Source organism: Halichoerus grypus, chromosome 8 (genome assembly GCF_964656455.1).
Source record: "Halichoerus grypus chromosome 8, mHalGry1.hap1.1, whole genome shotgun sequence".
In the NCBI taxonomy this organism is placed as follows: Eukaryota; Metazoa; Chordata; class Mammalia; order Carnivora; family Phocidae; genus Halichoerus; species Halichoerus grypus.
Window position 1 is genome coordinate 121633614 of NC_135719.1, and position 22708 is coordinate 121656321.

The following is a 22708-nucleotide window of genomic DNA, read 5'->3' on the forward strand; positions in this document are numbered from 1 at the left end:
TGATGTTTATAGCAGCAATGTCCACAATAGCCAAACTATGGAAAGAGCCCAGATGTCCATTGACAGATGAATGGATAAAGAAGATGTGGTTCATATATACAATGGAATATTATGCAGCCATCAAAAATGAAATCTTAATATTTGCAATGATGTGGATGGAACTAGAGGGTATCATGCTGAGTGAAATAAGTCAATCAGAGAAAGATAGTTATGATATGACCTCACTGATATGTGGAATTTGAGAAACAAGGCAGAGGATCATAGGGGAAGAGAGGGAAAAAATGAAATAAGAAGAAACAAGAGAGGAAGACAAACCATAAGAGACTCTTAATCTCAGGAAACAAACTGAGGGTTGCTGGAGTGGAGGGAGGTGGAAAGGATGGGGTGGCTGGGTGATGGACATTGGGGAGGGTATGTGTTGTGGTGAGTGCTGGGTGCTGTGTAAGACTGATGAATCATAGACTTGTACCCCTGAAACAAATAATACATTATATGTTAATAATAATAAATAAATAAATAAATAAATAAATAAATAAATAAATAAATAAAAATAAATGCTAGGTGACCCAAATAATACTAGCACACCTCTTTCTCCCGGATTCTTTCTAATGGAGAAAACATAAAATGATCCCCAACTAGGTATATCACAAATTGGTACCAATTTTATTAATTTGAGCAAGTACCCCCAAGCCCCCAACATTAGTGCTTCCCATAAAACTGTGTCAGAAAATACAGCTTATATATGAGGCTGAAGATGAGAAATGTAAAATATACACTTGAGTAAGTACCCTGCGGGCTTTCCTGGAGGGGTATGGCTAACACTGTTGCTGCATGAATGGGGACGACAACCTGCCTCTGGGAGGATGGGCAGATGGGTCCAAGAACAGCTAAGGAGCCTTGGCTTGCAATGCCTTGGCCTATAAAGTTGGTTCTAAGAGGGTCAAACCCTGACCCATCAGATAAACAGTTATGTTTATTAAGCAGGTATTTGTGGGGTTGAGAGAGTTGGAGTTTCCTGTAGATTGAAAGGCATACATGGTGGGAAGTATCGGAATGTTACTTCCCACACTAGAATTATATGCAACTTGATTTGCTTATTTAGCAGTATATTTAGGCTGTCTACTTTGATCCATATACTATCCAGAGTATATAGTTCACATTATAGATGTTTCATTAGATTTTAGTTTCTACTGGGACATCTGGGTAGCTCAGTCGGTTAAGCGTCTGCCTTTGGCTCAGGTCATCATCCCAGGGTCCTGGAATGGAGCCCAACGTCGGGCTCCTTGCTCATCAGGGAGCCCGCTTCTCCCTCTGCCTGCCACTTCCCCTGCTTGTGCGCGCACGCTCTCTCTCTCTCTGACAAGTAAAGAAATAAAATCTTAAAGAAAAGAAAAAACGGCAACCCTCCTGGGTCCCCTACCTCCCCAGGAGCTTTGTACTATCACTTTGCTATAGCTCAATAAACCTTGCTTTGCTGCCCATTAAAAAAAAAAAAAAAGATTTTAGTTTCTATTAATAGGTATTTTGGTTATTTAAAGTTTTATTCGTACAACAAACAATTGTAAGTGAAAATTCAGAGTAGTGTGTCTTAGGAGAATAAAATTTCTAGAAGGGGATCTTCCAGGTCAAAGGGTAGGGTAGGTATGTACTAATTTGGGGAAAATATTACCAAATTTTATTTCAAAGAGCTTGCACCAATTATCCTTCTGTGAACATTATGTGACAATGCTGTTTTCCATACTGGAATTAGCATCACACCTTTACATCCTTGTCAAAATGATAAGTGGAAAATAATATTTTATTTTAATTTGAATTTTTCACTTATGTATGCCATTGAGATTATTTTCATATATTTATGGCTCTGTTTAATTGTTACCCTTTTTATTTATCTGAAATGTCTTGCTCTTTGTCCATTTTTCTATTGGAATGTTTTTCTTTTTTCATATAGGAAATATTCGGTCTTACAGAGAAGTTGCAAGAAGACTACACAGAACTTCCATATACCTTTCACCCACTTCTCCAGTTTCTTATAATTTACCCCCCTTCACTTTCTCCTCTCTCTCACTCACTCTCGTGCACTTGCTTTCTTGGTATGGAAAAAAATACACATACACACACACATGCATGTGCATACACACATATACCTATAGGCACATACATATGTACATGGACACACATATATATTCTCTACATAGATTAATACAAAGAAGATGGGAGGAAAGAAAGGAAAGCAAGGAGGAATGGAGGAAGAAAGACACATAGGGACAGATATATACATGAAAAGGCATTCTGGTACGTGAGTACAGTATAGTTATCAAAATCAGGATTTTTAATATTGATACAATATTATTATCTATTTCACAGACTATGTTTGTCAACTGTTCCCTAAATGCCCTTTACATCTTTTTTTCGCTGTCTAAAGTCCAAGGATCACACACTCCATTCAGTTGCCATGTCTCTTTAATCTCCTTTAACCTGGACCAGTTCCTTAGTCTTTCATTGTCTCTCATGACAAGAATACAGAACAATCATTTTGTAGAAAACCCATCCATTGTAGTTTAGGTACCGCTTTATTTTTAGAAGCAGTACCACAAAAGTGATGTTATGTCCATTTCAGTCCATATTATCAGTAGGCACAAGATGTTGGTCAGTCCTATTATTGGTTATGTTAACTTTGAACACTTGGTTACAGTGTTGTCCAGTAGATGGCTCTACTAAAAAGTGACTATATTTCTTTTTATAATTAACAGGAAGTTTATGGAGAATTACTTTAAGACGATATAATTATTCTTTCTTCTATCAGATTTTCACCCAGTTATTTTAGCATTCATTGATTATCCTCCACCGAAACTGTGAAGATTGTCAAATGATGACTTTTTTTACCCATAACTCCATCTACATGTATTATTTGACATTCTACTATAAAAACAGCTTTCCCCTTTCCCTTATTTCATGTATTTATTATCATCAGTATGGACTTGTGAATTTCTTTATAATTAAATGGCTTCTAATCCATTACTCTCATTTATTTATTTTAAAACTAAATTGTCTTAGATTTGACCCATGGGAGCACCTTTAAGCTGACATCTGTGTCCTTTCAGTTCATCTCCATCATTCTTTGAGCATTTCATTACCTTTTGGCACAAAATGTTTTAGGCTCCTCTTGTATTTCACCTGCGCCAGTCCTAGAATTACCATTTTCTCCAAGGATCTCTGGTTTCTTTGAGCAGACAGTGGTATTTTTAAAACAAGATCTAGGGACTAAGTGTGCTCATTATTACTGGGGTATAATTGCTCCTAGTCCCTCTCAGAAGACCGAATTAAATAATACATTTATCTGTAATGACATTTCTATATCTTTATCTCTTGGGAGACAATTCTCCGTGGATTGCTTACATTTGTATACATCTTACATGCTGAGGTACTGACAGATATTATTCCAGATTATCTTTTCAAGGATGTTTGTGTAATGGACCAATTTGGAAAACAAAATGTCACTCTTCAGTGCAGAGGACAGGTTTGTTTATTGTCCATTATAATAAAGATAATGTCTTCCTCCAGGGCAGAAATTGGGCACATTTGCGAGTAGCATATCATAAAAGATGTGGTTTTCCAAAGCTCACAGTTCCTTAGCTATGATGTAAAAGCATTATATGTGCAGTATCCTTGGGACCCCTCTACATTGCCCCCATTAGGCTTTGGAATAAGTTAAATTGACAAAAGCGTGAAATTCATGCTCCTTGCTGTGCCATGAGAAATAAAGTCCTTTGTCTCTGAACCAGGCATCTCATCTTCTGCTACCACCCATGAAACTTAGGCCACTTTTAAGCAACTAGCTTGAGCAATGGAAACCTGATTAAGGTAAAAGGGCCCACAGCAGCCACGAAGCTGAATGCAAACAGGCAATGCAAACAGGCTCATTAAGTGACCCAACTTGAAATAGCCATAGGCTCTAACTGACCAATTACAAGCAGGCAGAGTTCCTAAGATTACCAAAAAAGGGAAAAATCCCCCCGCACCCCGTTCCCAAGCTCCTCGCTCTGCCCTATAACTGTGGTCCCCCACCGTTGCCTCGTCCCAGTCTCTCCTTTGCTGTCCTGCCTGCTGCTCCTTTATGGTGTATTCAGTAAAGTTCTATCACTTGTTCTGCCTTGGGTAAATTCTTTCACCATCCACCCTGCAGGACCCCACCCAATCGGGACACCCCACATTTGGTGGCCCCCCCATCCAATCAGAGTGCCCCACAAAACTGTGGCAGGCTAACTCATTAGCTTGCACATAGGGTAAAATCTTAGGCCTATCACATTTCTTGACAGTTTTTGGTGACAGAGATGGGATGCTAACAGAAACAAGCTTTTCTGGAACAAAGAGAACAAAGGCCTCCACAGGCCAGATTAGAGGATAAAAGAGGACTCCCCAGGATCCACTACTGAGTGCTCTTGATCAAATGGTGGACAAGAAGGCAGTAAGGGTTCCTCTCTGCCCTACCTTCAATAAATGCTTAGAGGCTGAGCAATGAGTTAGGATTAAAACAGGTCAATCAAATGCTCCTTTGATTGTTGTTCATTCTCCTCCAAAGTGGGATGGGGAAGGGATGTCATTATGACAACAGAGGCAGAAATCCCTGCAGCCCTAGCCAAAATGCAGTATGGCTGTAGCTTCTGAGTCAAGGCATCCTTAAAGCAGAAATAAATGATGTCCACAATGAAGATTTAGAAATTGAATGGGCTCCAAACATTAGAAGCTACTTTGGTTGGGTGTCAAGCAGGGTGGGTCAGGGTTTAGTGCAGGTGCCTCTATCTTCCGTTGTACTTTTGAAAGAGGACTTCAACTGCCTCCATTATTTTGACCTCAGCCTTTCTAACTGATCAAGTTCTTCTTTCCCGCTTATCTCTTCACTCAGGCAAAAGACCCTGTGAGCAAAGCATCCCCTGACGGGAACCAAAACTACCCTCTCGAGCAGTAAGGGCTGCCCTGAGCCAGCAAGTCCCCGCCCGTGACAATGACGACCTGTCTACCGCCCACCTGCACGCACCCACCGACCTTTGCCCCACATTTTTCTCATACAAACCTGGAAGTATTTGCAGCACTTTGGAGACCGTCTTTGAGACGCTAGTCCGCTGTCTTCCCAGTGTTGGCCTCGCTGACACAAACTTTCTCGTTTCACTATCACTCGTCTCTCTGCCTTTGGATTTTGTCAGCAGTGAGTGGCCGAACCTAGTCTGTTTGGACCCCCCCCCCCCAGCCCCGCCCCGGAGCCAGGTGCTCTTGTGCCCCTGCTACACTTCTACTGATTCTTCCTTATTGCCAATGGCCTGGCTGTTTGATCCGCTGCTTAGAATACAACAGACTGGCATATTGATGACACCCCCTTTGGGGTCATGAACACTGGAAACAAATTGTAGGGACTGAACCATCTGGGTCACTCGTGTAGATATCCTTGGTAAAGACCTGTTCTCTAATGAGACCAACAGGAATCAAACTGGTGATCAAACTTTGTACTACCTATCATACCATACATGGCAAAACGTCTACCATCGTATACTGGGCACAAACTTATGGCTCAGGAATTACAAGCATGTAACACATCCATTTCTACTATACAAGGCAGAAAATAAAAGACTGTTTCTGCTGCAGACGCTACCACTGCCTGCTAGGCTTGTGATTCCTGCCGGAAGCTTATGTCTGTTTCGAGGTTAGAGAGCCCACGTTGCATGGGTGCTGCGGGCACACAGACCACGTGAGAACTTTGATCCTTTCTTGGGACTACCAGTGGTCCCTGGCCACGGTGGACACTTTGTAAAGTTACAGTATTGCTGTTTCAATCTGATCAGCTGACCTCAGCCACACACTTGGGGCCTTTGAAACTAATCTGGATCACGCGTTTCAGCTTCCCAAACCATCTGCAGCCTGACAACGGTACACATTGTAGTGTAAGTGCCTGACATTAAGCTTTTGATTGCTGAGGCACCCGTTTCAAAGATAGCTATCTCAAATAAACATATCGTTAGCTACGCAAATAGATAAAGAGCCAGGCCACTCCACCCATCAAGTTCACCTTTTAGGAAGCCCTGGGTAATCTAGATAACTGAACCCTTGAATGCTTTTTCCCTTCCTGCACTTGAATTCCCACATTTCTGTTTTAAATTCACCAATAAAGAGTAAACTGGTGACACCCTCAACCCCAATAAAGATAGAACCCCAGATCCATGCACTCTCCCCCAGTCCTAATCTGGCAGTGTGGTCCCAGGTGTGCAATGTACCCACGTAGGAGTTGTGAATCATAAACCTTGCTTTTTCAAAGTTCCCTAATGCTTGTTGCTGAGACGTGTCTTGCAATCATAATAAGAACAGCCAGGGCCAATCCAGCCACAACATTGGCTCCGGTGGGGGAAATGTCTGTGGAGAGTCACTAGAAGTAGCCCCAGTGCAGTTGAGTGCCCCCAGGCATTCCTAGCCAATAGCATCACTACTGATAGACTGGGCCCTACACAAAACACACATTTCATCCCTAAAACCACTCAACAACGAACTGACAGTAAAGGTATTCAACGAACCATCAACATCCACAGACATGGTCTTATTCAAGTGTTGGAAGAACCTCCAAGAACGAAGCTCAAAAAGATTTATGCTTCTACCTCCCTCACCTACTATTGACTCGCATACAGTATAAGATGATTTAATCACTCAATGAAGCTATGTCTAGAAAAGAATCATTGCCTCTTTGTTAGAGTAGGCAGTTCATTAGGATTTAACAGAATGCCTGGAGGCCAGCAAAGGGGGGGGTCCTGGCCCGCTATTGGGAAAGGGTGGCAGCCCTCCAAAAACAAAGCCACAAGAAGCTGGACCAAACTAGGCAGGCCCAAGACAAGGCCAGAAACCCTGACCAAGTAAGGAAGAAAAGGCACAAAACCCTGCTCCCCCCAAAAAATCCCCTCCCCAAGTAATAAATATTCCAACCCGTAGTTAACAACTGTCAAGAAAAGACTGAAACCCACACCAGGGGGCACGCAGCTCACCCTTGAGTGCACCCGTCTCGCTTCTCCAGAGTGTGCTCTCACTTTTAATAAACTCTTCACTTGCACCGCCCAACTGTTTTGCCTAGTCTATCTTCACATTCTTTCTTGCCACAAGACCAAGAGCCTCCAGGGACATCCTGGGGACTGGTTGGGCAGAGGCCTCAGGGCCTGGGGTCTCCTCAGTCTCCCCAGCAACATCTTGACTACTTCCTTCCAAGGTCATGATAAGGACACAAGGGGTAGGAGGTTGTATAGCACTATTTAAAAAATTCTGGATTCTGCTGTGACCATTCCTAGGTAGGATGCATCCTTCATTCCCCTGGTATACCACCCTGGCAGTACATCCTCTGGGGGGCAGCCTGACTAGAAGGAGGCTTAGAGAATTCTCATTGAATTTTATAAAAGTGCCCTGGAATCACCAGTACCAGGCCCTTTTGAGGGAAGGTCTGGGTATGAGTAAGAGATTTTAGAAAGATTTTAGGGGTACCTGGATGGCTCAGATAGTAGAGCATGTGACTTGATATCAGGGTCATGAGTTTGTGCCCCATAGGGGGCATGGAGCCTACTTAATTAAAAAAAGAAACATTTTTAAATGGGGGAATTTTTTTATCTACAGGGAGGACAAATACCAACTTTGTGGCAGTAGAAAGAGAACCACCACCCTGGAACTTGAGGAGGGACTATCTCAGACCTGGGGGAAAGAGGGACATTAAAGATTTTTATCTTTCAGAACTTCCACTGGAAACTTCCTCATGAAGGACATTGTCCTGATGCAGCTCTGCCAAACTCCTGCAGGCCATCTAAAATTCAACTAGCTACTAAGTCTGCCATCCTATACCAGACAGCTCTGGCCATGATTTGACTACCTTACCTTACTGAGAAATCTATTGGAAAAAACCAGGAGTCGCCACAATTCCTGCACCATGCAGAACACCTGACAACACCTTCAGATGCCTCCTTCACCCCCACTCTATAGCTATCACTGATTCTTGGAGGTAGGCAAATACCACCTGACAAACAGGAGATTTAGAAATTGAATGGGCTAGTAGGGTAGACAAACAGGACAAATCAGAGAATGGTCTTTAGTCCCTGCAAACACAAGGACCATATTAAATTATTTGACCTGAATGGAGAACCATACGGCTTATCAGCTATTAGAAAATCATACTGGAGGTACTCTCAAACTATGCTCTCTGATTGACTTAAGTGCCACGTGAAAGGACCTCAAAATGGTAACCAACATTTTTGGGGCACTTTGTGTATACCAGGCATAACTGGCCTCTCACCTGAACACGTTCATCTTAGGGATGGTCATAAGGGGTCTCCAAGTGTTTAAAGAAACATGACCAGTAGTAGGCCATGTAGCCCTCAAATGACGGCTGAGCTTTCTCAAAATGAGGATACTCTCCTTCATTTGGCAAGAGATTGCCAGAGAGATAATTGACTCATTTCTGCACATCTTCAAGCCAGCTTCCACACAATGCTGAGAAATTTGTCCTGACTTTTAGCTTAAGTGAGCAATGACACCGCCAAAGCACTGGAAGACAAGAAAATCCACCAGCCAGATATGTTTCCTGGGACTACCCAGAGGGCATCTCTTCACTGAATCGACAAGGAACGGCTGGGGAAAGGCACAGTGGCACCCCTGAGCAGCTCAGTAGTGGCTACCTTCTGGCAGGCTGGGCTGATGCTGCCATGGACCTGGACTCTGGTTCTCACTGGACATGACAGGATTCCAGAATGGCAGGGCCACAAGGCAGCATTGAGCCATCAAAGACAAAGCATTTGTAATTAATGTAACATTGATCAAATTGGAATGTCCACCAGGAAACTTTCAGCCACAGGGGTCTATGATGATGTCTACTAGAACATGATATTGCTACGAGAGCAATAGATGGGAATCCATGAGGGCAAGCACCATCTGTGCAAGCAAAAAGCTCTCAAGAACGATGTTAGCAGCTGCAAGGGAAAACCCTGACCCCTTCACCCAGTTGCCAGACCTGGGCCAGTTCTCAGACCCAGACCCATTGATCAAAGTAGAAGTAGGATCACCTCCAGCAGAGACTCTGAAGGCAACCGTGCACGTACATATTCATAGAACCCATTCCCTCATTCCTTCCTCAAGTGATAGTCAGTTCCTAGAGCACGGGAAATACTCAGATCTTACCCTCAGTTCTCAGATACAGGGTCTGAGCTGCCATTGATCACGAGGCGGAAAAATGTGATGGTGATGGTCCATTAGCATGGGGGCAGACGGAGGCAAGGTAACAAACCGATTGCTGGCACAGGTCCTTCTCACGACCTACACCATGCGTGTTGTCCTCGTCCCAGCTCTTCGCTGAAAAAGCAGCAGATCTATTAGCAGCTGGCAGAATGCTTCACTGGTTCCCTGACAGAGGGAGGCGGGCTCACCATAGCAGCAAAGGCCAAGTGAAAGCCCCTCCAACTGCCTCCTCCACCAACACAGGAGCAACATGCAACTAAGGCAGGAGCAGAGATCATGTTTACCTGAAGGACTTGAGAATGGTGGGCCATGTTTCTTCCCATTGGAGAAGGACTTGAGAATGGTGGGCCACATTTCTTCCCATTGGAGAAGGACTTGAGAATGGTAGGCCATGTTTCTTCCCATTGCAGATCTTTGTGTGGCCCCTGAAAAAACCTTCCAGGTTATGGCAGTTGCTTGTTCTGTGACCTCGTCAGGTCACCCACCCTTCAGGGGAGTAGTCCACTACAGGCAGCACGGCTGATCAACAGCCTCCAGTTGTCTTCCCTTGATGGCTGTGAGAAATTTGCCCCAGGCCATGGTTCTCTTGGGAAGCTCCAGCCAACATTTGAGCATGGCGGCATGGAACAGGGCCACTGCTGCCCAGAGTAGGAGGCTGTAAAGGGTCCCTCTGCCTCAAGGGCTCCCCACTGGCCTGGATGAATGGGATTCACACCTACTCTGATGCCTGAGGCTCTTCCAATGCCATCCTACCTTTCCTCTCTCCTTGAGCAGGAGAGGTATTGCAGCCCAAGGTTTCTCTTGATCTCCTCATACTCCTCCCCCCGCTTTATCTTTAGAGATGTTTCCTTCCATGAACCTCCTGAAGGTCTCATCCTGTCTTGACATCTTCTTCTCTGGAGACAGTGGTGCTGACAGTAATCTGACAAAAGAGCAAGATGGGCTTGGGGCCATGCTCAGTCAACACTCAGCTGGCAAGGAGGACTCTCTCCCTGGAGGAATGTGAAGAAAAGATAATCCCTAGCACAAGGTGGTCGGTAGCCCAACGCTGAGGAATTGACCAGCGGTGACCCAGGGAAAGGTCCCAAGGGAGGGCAATACTCTCTTGTGTGCAACGAGTTAGGCATTTGAACAATATGGAAGCTGCAACATCTCCAAGGATGGCAGAGACGGTGGGTTGTGACTAAGTCACCTTGATGCCCCGTCGCCCTGTCCAAGGTAATGAGAACAAGGGGCAACTGCCCTGGTTTCCTAAACATTAAAGGCCATCTGTGAATGCCAGAAGGCTTTTTTGGTTGCTTACCGGAGAGCCCTTAACTCTTGGCCTGGGAGAGCAATCGTAGCTGAGGAGCCATCTCAGGGTCAGATAGGGCCCAAGAGCGGCAGGGACTTGCACATGGTCATCCAGAGCAAGAGTGTTATGATGGGGAAACCAGGTGCTTTAGACACGAGGCGGTGACATCCAGGTGGATACCCTTGAAAATACTGGCTCCGCAGAACCATACAAATGCTCAGAGCTTGCCCCACCCCCCCACAAAGAACTGTCCCCGCTTCTCTTCCTGGCTGCCCTCCCTCACATGGGGGCTCCTGTATCATCCCCAGCATAACCTGGCTGGACGAGACCCGCTCTGAGAGGAATGGGATCACACCCAAGTAGCTGCAAGAGTCACCCTGGCAAGGACTCTGTCCCAGGGAATGGGGCCCACCCACTTCTAGGGGGACTCTTAGAAGTGGGGAGAAGCAATAGCCCTTCCTGGGCAAAGTAGAAATGCTTAATTTTCCATGCCAGTTGGCAGAACAAGGCTGAGAGAAGTAGGCATGCTACACTGCATATGTTATCAGAGGTCAGAGGACCCGTCGAAATGCACTGAAGACCCAGAGAACAGCTCGGTGGGTGCCAGAGGCAGGGGCGGAGGAGGGGCGAGCAAAATGGGAGAAGGGGGTCAAAAGGCACAAATGTCCTAGTCGTGTAATCAATAAGCCCTGGGAAGGTAGTGTACAGCATGGTGACTATAGTTAATCATACTGTATCCTCTATTGGAAAGTTGCTAAGAGAGTAGACCTTAAAAGTTTTCATGGCAAGAAACAACTTTTTTGTAACTATGTATGGTGACAGATGCTAACTAGACTTCCTGCTGTGACCATTTTGCAATCTGTACCAATATCGAACAGTTACACTGTACACTTGAAACTGATACAATGCTACGTGTCCACTGTACCTTAGTGAGAGGAACCAAGCTGTGCTGGTGCAAGGAGAAGCATCAGCTCTCAGGAGTTCAGCTGTGTCTCTCCTCTACAGGCCAGTCTGGCGAGAGGACAGATTGGCACAGAGCGGTGTTTGTTAGCAGCTAGGGCGATAGTGAAGTCTCCTGAGGTAACAGAGGCCAGGTGGCTGCACTTCACAGCCTGCAGCCAGGGACCCACAATGACCATAACATTAGTCAAGGTTGGAGAGGCAGCTAAGGGGATTCACCTGTAGGGACCTTTAAGGCGGTAGTAAGCACAGTCTCTCTAGTGGCAAACAGATGAGTAGTAGCCAGAGTGCTGCTTAACATCTACAGTGGGAAGAAGGCAAAACTGGCGGAGCGGGAGGCTGAGAATGGTTGCACCCATAAAAACTCACGATCCCTGTGCAGTTCCTGGAACAAAGATGATTTGCAGAGTCAGAAGCTGTTGACTGAACAGATTGCTGGTTCCTAGGGGGGAAGGACCTATGCACATCATGACACATGGATAACGGAATGATTCTCCCAGTCCTTCCCCCACGAACCCTAGAGCCATTTTCCTGAGAGTCTGTATGCTAGGGATCGAGAAATACCTGGGACTCTTGGACACAGTCTCTGCATTGACATTGATAGTCGGAGCTCCAAAGCATCCTCATGGACACTGTTAGAGTGGGAGCTTATGGACATCAGGCAACAAGTGGAGTCTTGGCTGATACACAGCCTACAGTGGGGTCAGTGGTCTGCAGCCCAGACCAGTGGTCACTTCCCCAAGTCTCCAGGTATATAATTGGGCTTGGTATCTTTGGCAGGTAGAATTACATCCCCACAGGGGGCTTGGCATGTGGACCAACAGCTATCTCATCCTCACACTGTGGGCAGAAGACTCCTCCTTGTTGTTGTTATTTTTAAAAGGAGATTTCTTGAGATTAATTGGTACAGAATAGAATTTGCCAAATGTATGCAGTCATGAAGCCACTTACCCCAGTCAAGACACAGAACATTTCCTTTACCTCAAAACCTTCCCTGTGCCCCTTTGCAGTCAGTGCCCTCCCTCCAGCCCCTGGCAACCACCAATCTGTTCTCTGTCCCCATCATTTTACCTTTTCCCAAATGTCACATTAAATAGAGTCAGACAGTCTTGCAGTCTATTGGGTCTGACTTCTTTCACTCAGCATAATTTTGAGATCCACCCATGTTGTTGCATGAGTAATTGGTTCCTCTTTATTGCTGAGTAGCAGTCCAGTGTGTGGCTAGACCACTATTTGTTGACTCATTCACCACTGATGGACATTTGGGTTGTTTCCAGTTTGGGGCTATCATGAATCAAGCTGCTGCGAGCATCTGCATACAGGTCTTTGTATGGACCTATGTTCTCCATGCACTTGGAGAAACATTTAGAAGTGGGATTGCTGAGTGTATAGTCCAGTGTATGTTTACCTTGATAAGAAACAGCCAAACTACTACAGAACACTTATGAAAGAAATTGAGGAAGACACAAAAAGATGGAAAAACGTTCCATGCTCATGGATCGGAAGAATAAACATTGTAAAAATGTTGGGAGGAGGAGCAAGATGGCAGAGGAGTAGGAGACCTAAATTTCGTCTGGTCCCAGGAATTCAGCTGGACAGGGATCAAACCATTCTGAACACCTACGAACTCAATAGGAGATTGAGGAAAAGAATAGCAGTAACTCTCTGAACAGAAAAGCGACCACTTTCTGGAAGGTAGGACGTGCGGAGAAGTGAATCCGAGGCGATATTCGGAGGATAGACGGCGGGGGAGGGGGCCTCCGTCAGCCGCATCCGGCAAGTGATAGAGCCGTGGAGGAAACAGGCCTATTTTCAGACCACAATGCTTTGAAACTAGAACTCAATCACAAGAGGAAAGTCGGAAAGAACTCAAATACATGCAGGCTAAAGAGCATCCTACTAAAGAATGAATGGGTCAACCAGGAAATTGAAGAATTTAAAAAATTCATGGAAACAAATGAAAATGAAAACACAACTGTTCAAAATCTTTGGGATGCAGCAAAGGCAGTCCTAAGAGGAAAGTATATAGCAATACAATCCTTTCTCAAGAAACAAGAAAAGTCTCAAATACACAACCTAACCTTACACCTAAAGGAGCTGGAGAAAGAACAGCAAATGAAGCCTAAATCCAGCAGGAGAAGAGAAATAATAAATATCAGAGCAGAAATCAATGAAATAGAAACCAAAAGAACAGTAGAACAGATCAACAAAACTAGGAGCTGGTTCTTTGAAAGAATTAACAAGATTGATAAGCCCCTAGCCAGACTTATCAAATAGAAAAGAGAAAAGACCCAAAATAAATAAAATCATGAATGAAAGAGGAGAGATCACAACCAACACCAAAGAAATACAAGATATAAGAACAGACTTATAACCACTAAGGAAATTGAAGCAGTAATCAAAAATCTCCCAACAAACAAAAGCCCAGGGCCAGATGGCTTCCCAGGGGAATTCTACCAAACATTTAAAGAAGAATTAATACCTATTCTTCTGAAACTCTTCCAAAAAATAGAAATGGAAGGAAAACTGCCAAACTCATTTTATGAGGCCACCATTACCTTGATCCCAAAACCAGACAAAGGCCCCATCAAAAAGGAGAACTACAGACCAATACCCTTGATGAACATGGACGCAAAAATTCTCACCAAAATACTAGCCAATAGAATCCAACAGTACATTAAAAGGATTATTCAGCACGACCAAGTGGGATTTATCCCTGGGCTGCAAGGTTGGTTCAACATCCGCAAATCAATCCATGTGATACAATACATTAATAAAAGAAAGAACAAGAACCATATGATCCTCTCAATAGATGCAGAAAAAGCACTTGACAAAGTACAACATCCTTTCTTGATCAAAACTCTTCAGAGTATAGGGATAGAGGGTACATACCTCAATATCATAAAAGCCATCAATATCATTCTCAATGGGGAAAAACTGAGAGCTTTCCCCCAAAGGTCAGGAACAGGGCAGGGATGTCCACTATCACCACTGCTATTCAACATAGTATTAGAAGTCCTAGCCATAGCAATCAGACAACAAAAAGAAATAAAAGGCATCCAAATAGGCAAAGAAGAAGTCAAACTCTCACTGTTTGCAGATGATATACTTTATATGGAAAACCCAAAAGACTCCACCCCAAAACTGCTAGAACTCATACAGCAATTCAGTAAAGTGGCAGGATATAAAATCAATGCACAGAAATCAGTGGCATTCCTATACACCAACAACAAGACAGAAGAAAGAGAAATTAAGGAGTCGATCCCATTTACAATTGCACCCAAAACCATAAGATACCTAGGAATAAATCTAACCAAAGAGGCAAAGAATCTGTACTCAGAAAACTATAAAATACTCATGAAAGAAATTGAGGAAGACACAAAGAAATGGAAAAACATTCCATGCTCATGGATTAGAAGAACAAATATTGTGAAGATGTCAATGCTACCTAGAGCAATCTACACATTCAATGCAATCCCTATCAAAATACCATCCACTTTTTTCAAAGAAATGGAACAAACAATCCTAAAATTTGTATGGAACCAGAAAAGACCCCGAATAGCCAGAGGAATGTTGAAAAAGAAAAGCAAAGCTGGTGGCATCACAATTCCGGACTTCCAGGTCTATTACAAAGCTGTCATCATCAAGACAGTATGGTACTGGCACAAAAACAGACACATTGATCAATGGAACAGAATAGAGAGCCCAGAAATGGACCCTCAACTTTATGGTCAACTAATCTTCGACAAAGCAGGAAAGAATGTCCCGTGGAAAAAAGACAGTCTCTTCAACAAATGGTTTTGGGAAAATTGGACATCCACATGCAGAAGAATGAAACTGGACCATTTCCTTACACCACACACAAAAAAATAGACTCAAAATGGTTGAAAGATCTAAATGTTAGACAGGAGTCCATCAACATCCTAAAGGAGAACACAGGCAGCAACCTCTTCGACCTCAGCTGCAGCAAGTTCTTCCTAGAAACATCACCAAAGGCAAGGGAAGCAAGGGCAAAAATGAACTATTGGGATTTCATCAAGATAAAAAGCTTTTGCACAGCAAAAGAAACAGTCAACAAAACCAAAAGACAACCAACAGAATGGGAGAAGATATTTGCAAATGATATATCAGATAAAGGGCTAGTATCCAAAATCTATAAAGAACTTAAACTCAACACCCAAAGAACAAATGATCCAATCAAGAAATGGGCAGAAGACATGAACAGACATTTTTCCAAAGAAGACATACGAATGGCCAGCAGACACATGAAAAAGTGCTCAACATCACGCGGCATCAGGGAAATCCAAATCAAAACCTCAATGAGATATCACCTCACACCAGTCAGAATGGCTAAAATTAACAAGTCAGGAAACGACAGATGTTGGTGGGGATGCAGAGAAAGGGGAACCCTCCTACACAGTTGGTGGGAATGCAAGCTGGTGCAGCCACTCTGGAAAACAGTATGGAGGTTCCTCAAAAAGTTGGAAAATAGAGCTACCCTATGACCCAGCCATTGCACTACTGGGTATTTACCCCAAAGATACAAATGTAGGGATCCGAAGGGGTACGTGCACCCTGATGTTTATAGCAGCAATGTCCACAATAGCCAAACTATGGAAAGAGCCAAGATGTCCATCAACAGTTGAATGGATAAAGATGTGGTATATATCTACAATGGAATATTATGCAGCCATCAAAAGGAATGAAATCTTGCCATTTGCAACGACGTGGATGGAACTGGATGGTATTATACTGAGCGAAATAAGTCAATCAGAGAAGGACATGTATCATATGACCTCATCGATAGGAGGAATTCTTAATCTCAGGAAACAAACTGAGGGTTGCTGGAGTGGTGGGGGTGTGAGGGATGGGGTGCCTGGGTGATAGACAGTGGGGAGGGTATGTGCTATGGTGAGCGCTGTGAACTGTGTAAGACTGTTGAATCACAGACCTGTACCTCTGAAACAAATAATACATTACATGGTAACAAAAAAAAAGAAAAGAAAGAAAAAAAGAAAATAGCAGGAAGGGAAAAACGAAGGGTGGGAAATCGGAGGGGGAGACGAACCATGAGAGACTATGGACTCTGAGAAACAAACTGAGGGTTCTAGAGGGGAGGGGGGTGGAGGGATGGGTTAGCCTGGTGATGGGTATTAAAGAGGGCACATACTGAATTGAGCACTGGGTCTTATACGCAAACAATGAATCATGGAACACTACATCAAAACTAATGATGTAATGTATGGTGATTAACATAACATAATAAAATAAAAAAAAATGTCTATGCTGCCTAGAGCAATCTACACTTTCAATGCCATCCTTATCAACATACCACTGGCACGTTTCACAGAGCTGGAACAAACAATCGTAAAATTTGTATGGAACCAGAAAAGATCCTGGATGGCCAAGGGAATGTTGAAAAAGAAGAACAAAGCTGGGGGCATCACGTTGCCTGACTTCATGCTACATTACAAAGCTGTGATCACCAAAACAGCATGATACTGGCACAAACACAGAAACACAGATCAATGGAACAGAATAGAGACTCCAAAAATGGACCCTCAACTCTGCAGTCAACTAATCTTTGACAAAGCAGGAAAAGAATATCCAATGGAAAAAAGACAGTCTCTCCAATAAATGGTGCTGGGAAAATTGAACAGATACATGCAGAATGAACCTGGACCATTCTCTTACACTATACACAAAGATAAACTCTAAATGGATGAAAGACCTCAATGGGAGACAGGAATCCATCAAAATCCCAGAGGGGATCATAGGCAGTAACCTCTTCGACATTGGCCACAGCAAATTCTTTCAAGAAATGTCTCCAGGGGCGCCTGGGTGGCTCAGTTGGTTAAGCGACTGCCTTCGGCTCAGGCCATGATCCTGGAGTCCTGGGATCGAGTCCCGCATCGGGCTCCCTGCTCGGCAGGGAGTCTGCTTCTCCCTCTGACCCTCCCCCCCTCACGTGCTCGCCCTCTCTCATTCTCACTCTCTCAAATAAATAAATAAATAAAATCTTAAAAAAAAAAAAAAAGACACATCTCCAAAGACAAGGGAAACAAAAGTAGAATGAACTTCCCCGCCCCTTTGGCGCTATTCTCACCTGGACTGCGTATCTTCCAAAAGAAATTGGATCTGAGGCCTGAGGCATGTACATAGCAGAAATGTACCACATGTCCCTTATGAAACCCTCTTCTCCTTCTCTTGCACGATCTCAGAAGCGACCACTTCCTGTTACCTTTTGTGTAAATTTTTTCTCTGTACATGTATCAGAGGGTCAGGTCCACCCTGTACTTTACAGACAGGCTGTGCTCAGGCAATTCCTAAGATTTTAAATGTGAGTTACTATGACTTCAATAACCAGAGGCCTTAAGCAGTGATAGATCAGTCAGTGATCAACAGTTCCTCCTGTGATGGTGTTATTTCTAATAAAGACACCACGCCAAACTCAATTACACTGCAATACCTCAGGTTGAGCATAGCCCAAGAGTAATAATGAGAGTAATGGCATGTACTAAGTGCCTTACTTTTGCCAGGCCCTTCTTGGGCGCTTTCTTTTGATCATTACAAACTCCTGGCCAAGTGCATTTCATCTTCCAATGTTACCTGGACCTTGAAACTCTCACGGCCTAGGGCTTTGTCCAAGAGTGCGTCCTTGGCAGGTGGCAGATCTGCTGGCACCCCTGTGCCTTGACGGAAAAGTTCTTACCGTCCTACCGTATCTTCCAACTATCACTTTGAATGCTATTTATTTAGCAGGACCAATAAAATGAACAAAGAACAGAAATCTAGTATATAACCAATTGGGAAATGGTCCAATAACTGGTTAAAACAAGTGCATCCTGGGGCACCTGGGTGGCTCAGTTGTTGGACGTCTGCCTTCAGCTAGGCGTGATCCCAGGGTCCTGGGATCGAGCCCTGCATCGGACTTCCTGCTCCGTGGGAAGCCTGCTTCTCCCTCTCCCACTCCCCCTGCTTGAGCTCCCTCTCTCACTGTGGCTCTCTCTGTCAAATAAATAAATAAAAATCTTAAAAAAAAATAAAATAAAACAAGTGCATCCCAGTGCAAACAAGGTTTCCTCCACGGGCATCTGTAAAACACTGGAATCCACATCCTAATGTATTTAAGAGTCTCTACTATCATCTGTAGGAATAGGAAGAATATGACTAGACAGGACATGTAACATAAATTTAACCCCACAGACCTCATGTTAAATTGTCAAGTCATTTTATTTTAAGATGACAACCTCAGAGTAGCTATAGGATTATGTAATCATCAGAGTGATTCTCGTCTTTTCTCCTAGTACATGCCAATATTATTTTCTCCATCTGGTGCACTCCAGTCAGTATTTTACTTGAGTGTAGGTAATTACTATTTTTTAGCCACTTCTGTCTTCTCTTCTAAATGGTGAAAGGCACCAATGATGCCTGAAATCAGTAAAGCAATTAAGCGAAAAATCAGTAGAAGCAATGCCTGGTTTACATTAAGAATTATTTTGGCTCGAAGACCATATTCTCTGTCAGGTGGAGGACCACTATCTATACTACCACCGGGTCCCCTCTCTTCACAAGATGGGGGTTTCCAACCTCTTATACAGTGACAATGTTTCTTGTTGTTACACACCCCTCTGAAATTGCATGTCTTGACATCACAGTCAAACCCCATGTCTTGAAAAAAAGTACAATTCTGTTGAAAACAGTATTTTCCTGGGCCACATGTTGCCCCATCCACGACAAGCCCCATTTCTGGCAGATCTGTCCCATGGTGTGCATCGTATCCAAAGCATAACTCTTCCTTAATATCACGTACTATTATATGACGAAACGTAGTGTGCTCACCTCCACCAGGGATTTCTTGGACATTACGACAATGCAGCATTCCACAAAGAACATCATCTTCTTCACATTTCACAGGTTTTCCTCCTCCTCGTATCACCTTCACCCCACAGTTCCCAAATCGGTCACCTATTACATTTAATTTTTCATAGCATGCTGGTGCAGCATCTTTTACTTGGTAGCCAAAGAGGGATTGGCATTGCATATCACGATCACTGCAGTTTCCTCTCACGCAGACAGCCAATGCTGAACATGGGGTTCCATCCTGGGTGTAAACGTCATTAGGACAATTATGAGATTTACCATCACAGTATTCTGGGAGATCACAAATACCAAGCATATCTCTGCAAAGCAATCCAGGTTGAGCATATTTGCATTTAACACAGCAGGGTCCTACATTGCAATCACTGCCAAGGGAGAGGATACAATTGGTCTTGCAACACTTATTCCAAGAACACTGTTTTAAGGAGCCACAGTCACATTCTTCCTCCCGATCTACGACCAGGTCACCACAACGAGCAGCTACATAAGGAAAATTGGTGTACGGTGTATTTGGTATGCTCAAACAAGGATCCCACATAGTGAGCTTGTGATGTATTCTTTCATAAGTACAATTGCTCATCACATCCAATAAATCAGGCTCAGGAGCCATGAGGCAGTGCTCTCTTCGAAAGCAAAAACAACCGGGTTTATCATGATTAACGCCCAAATTATGACCTAGGGTATGTGCTGCAACAGCTGCAGCCCAAAATATGTGGTATCTTGCCATATGTAGATACGCCACACCCCAGTTGGGGTTGCACGCTCCATTGTATTGGGCATAATATGAGGCCCCAGCGATTTTATCTCCTGTAAGAAGCAGTGAAGTGTCATGAGGAATATGATTATACCAACCCCAGTATTTCCACAAACCAAAATTAGTCATGGTAATTCCAATGTCTGGGTATTCAGATAAATCCATCTTATCTGATCCATTCCATATACACAAAACACGTATGTAGACATCTAGGAGAGCTGGTTTGTAGATGGTATGTATTATGTTGTTCAAAATCACTACATTCTCGATTATACGTGTGAGATTAGTGTTCAATGCATATAATGAGTTAGCAGCTGTGTAGTGGATTTTAAAGTATTTCTTATGTGGCCACCACAAATACACGGGAGCTGCTCTAGGAGTTCCAGCAAGGATTGCCTCTTCGTATTCTTGATTTGTATCTTGCTCTTCAATCTTACACCTTTCAGCCTCTGACGATCTTCTTTCTGACACAAGCAGAGAAACCACATGCTCAAATCTGGAAGAAGCCTCCAGCGGTTTTATTTCATAAGTGAAGTCATCCAACTGCAGCATGCCACGCAGACCCCCATAGCAGGTGTCCAGTGTTCCCATGGAGCCGGGAACCCCTTCCAGGTAGCCGTAGTAGTAGCAGTCTCGAGGGACAAAGGGATAGTCCTCCTCCATGGCACCCTGATCGTTATCGGTGATAACAGGAAAATGTCTGGGCAGCAGGTTCTTCTTGATTCTCATGTGAATCACATGTCTTTGGCCCCTGAAGTGAATCTTATAGGAGAGCTGGCCTCGTCTCTCAGTTCCACCCACCCTGTGGGACACCTTCCTGGGGATCACAACTTCAGAGGAAGTGAAGCGCCATCCTGGGAGGGCATGGGAGCAGCAAACTGGGGACAGCAGTAGCCAGAGCAGAGGCAGCCTGAGATCACCTGTCAAGTGGGCCCGGGCCCAGGCAAGCCCCATGAGTGAAGGAGCCTGTGATGCCAGAAGATGCAGTCGGGTGGGAGGTAGGCAAGATGACCCCCCAAATGGCAACTTTTCTAGCAGGCAGTTCTGAGGAGAGCAAAGAGGGACTGGGGGCACGGCCTCCCCAGAGAGGGGGTGGGGAGCTATTATGTAATAATGGTGTGCTCATCAGGGGAGCTGTGCTCAGTGAGCTGGGTGTCCTTGCCCAAGGGACCTAGAGAAGAGAAAAAAATGGGAGGGATTGGGAACAGTAGTGTGTATACCTGGGCTTTAAGTCCCATGGTCTCTTGGAGAAGTCGCAGGGGAAGAATAAGTGCATTTGGTGGCATTTTCAGTGAGGGAAGGACTTTTCTTTCTCAAACTTAAATGGCATAAAGGATCAACAGGTAATTAAAATAGAGGATGGAGAGGAAACGGAAGCTTCTTCAAAGAGTTCTGAGGAAAGAATTAGATTCTCTCATACTTTACAACAATTGAGTGCACTTGGGATGATTGGTGGGAAGAAAGTAAGTAGAGGTCATGAGTAGAACAATTAGTGTCTGTAACAATCGTTTCTTTCTTTCTTTTTTTTTTAGCCAAACTATGGAAAGAGCCAAGATGTCCATCAACAGATGAATGGATAAAGAAAATGTGATATATATATACAATGTAACAATCATTTCTTATAAAGTTAAACTTGTATCTACCCTACATCCCAGCATTCCTGGCCCTAGGAAATTACCCACAAAGACTAGTATATGAATGTCCAGAGCAACGGGACTCATGAATTTATTCCACAAACTGGGAATAAACAACCAGCACTTAACAGATAAATGAATAAACAAACTGGCATATTCATCCAGCGGAATAATCCCTCTTAAATCAGAACTAACTTTTGATGCATGTAAGAACGTGGATTTATCTTACAGGTATGGTGATGACAGAAAGAACCATACCAAAGGAAGTTAATATAGGATTTAATTTGAATCAATTCTGGAATAACCTAGAATAGGCTTAATTTATGAGATTATAATTTTTTGAGATTTTTTATTTATTTTTTGAGAGACAGAGAGAGCAGAGCATGCGGGAGAGAATACGAGTGGGGAGGAGGGGCAGAGGGAGGGGACGAAGAAGACTCTCTGCTGAGCAGGAAGCCAGACTTGGGGCTTGATCCCAGTACCCTGGGATCATGACCTGAGCCGAAGGCAGATGCTTAATAGACTGAGTCACCCAGGCGCCCCTGAGACTAGAACTTAAATCAGTAGTTTCCTGCTGTGGCAATGGAGGAATCGAGGGAAATTTCCCCAGTGACAGGAAACTTGTGTATCTTGATGGGGGTGTGCTGTGAATTGAATGTTTGTGTCCCTGCAAAATGCATGGATTGAAATCCTAAACCCCAGCATGATGGTAGTAGGAGGTGGGGCCAGTGGAAGGTGATTAGGTCATGAGGATGGAGCCCTCAGGAATGGGATTTCAGCCCTCAGGAACAGCTCTTTCCTGTTTTTGTAAAAGAGGCCCCAGAGAGATCTCTCACCTCTTCTGCACATGGCTTTACAGCAAGAGGAACCATCTATGAAGCAAGAAGTGCCCTCACAAGACAATGAACCTGCTGGTGACTTGATTTTGGACTTCCTATCTCC

At 44.0% G+C, this 22708-nt stretch overlaps 1 protein-coding gene across 1 annotated transcript; it reads right to left on the reverse strand.

The window, feature by feature from the left end:
* Positions 1–18872: 18872 nt before the first annotated feature.
* On the reverse strand, positions 18873–20861 carry LOC118545178 (disintegrin and metalloproteinase domain-containing protein 20-like). The gene is made up of 2 exons (XM_036107282.1): positions 19340–20861; positions 18873–18928 (listed from the first exon to the last, which is right to left on the reverse strand). Exons 1-2 carry the CDS (start codon positions 20859–20861, stop codon positions 18873–18875), a joined length of 1578 nt encoding a protein of 525 aa, XP_035963175.1.
* Positions 20862–22708: the final 1847 nt, after the last annotated feature.

What these genes read in the sequence shown, in the direction of transcription:
- LOC118545178 (XM_036107282.1), bottom strand. Translation starts at nt 20,861, where the DNA reads ATGAGAATCAAGAAGAACCTGCTGCCCAGACATTTTCCTGTTATCACC. An exon ending in CCAAGAAATCCCTGGTGGAG is followed by an intron (nt 18,929 to 19,339) that starts GTGAGCACACTA and finishes TACTGATTTCAG; the next exon opens with GCATCATTGGTGCCTTTCAC.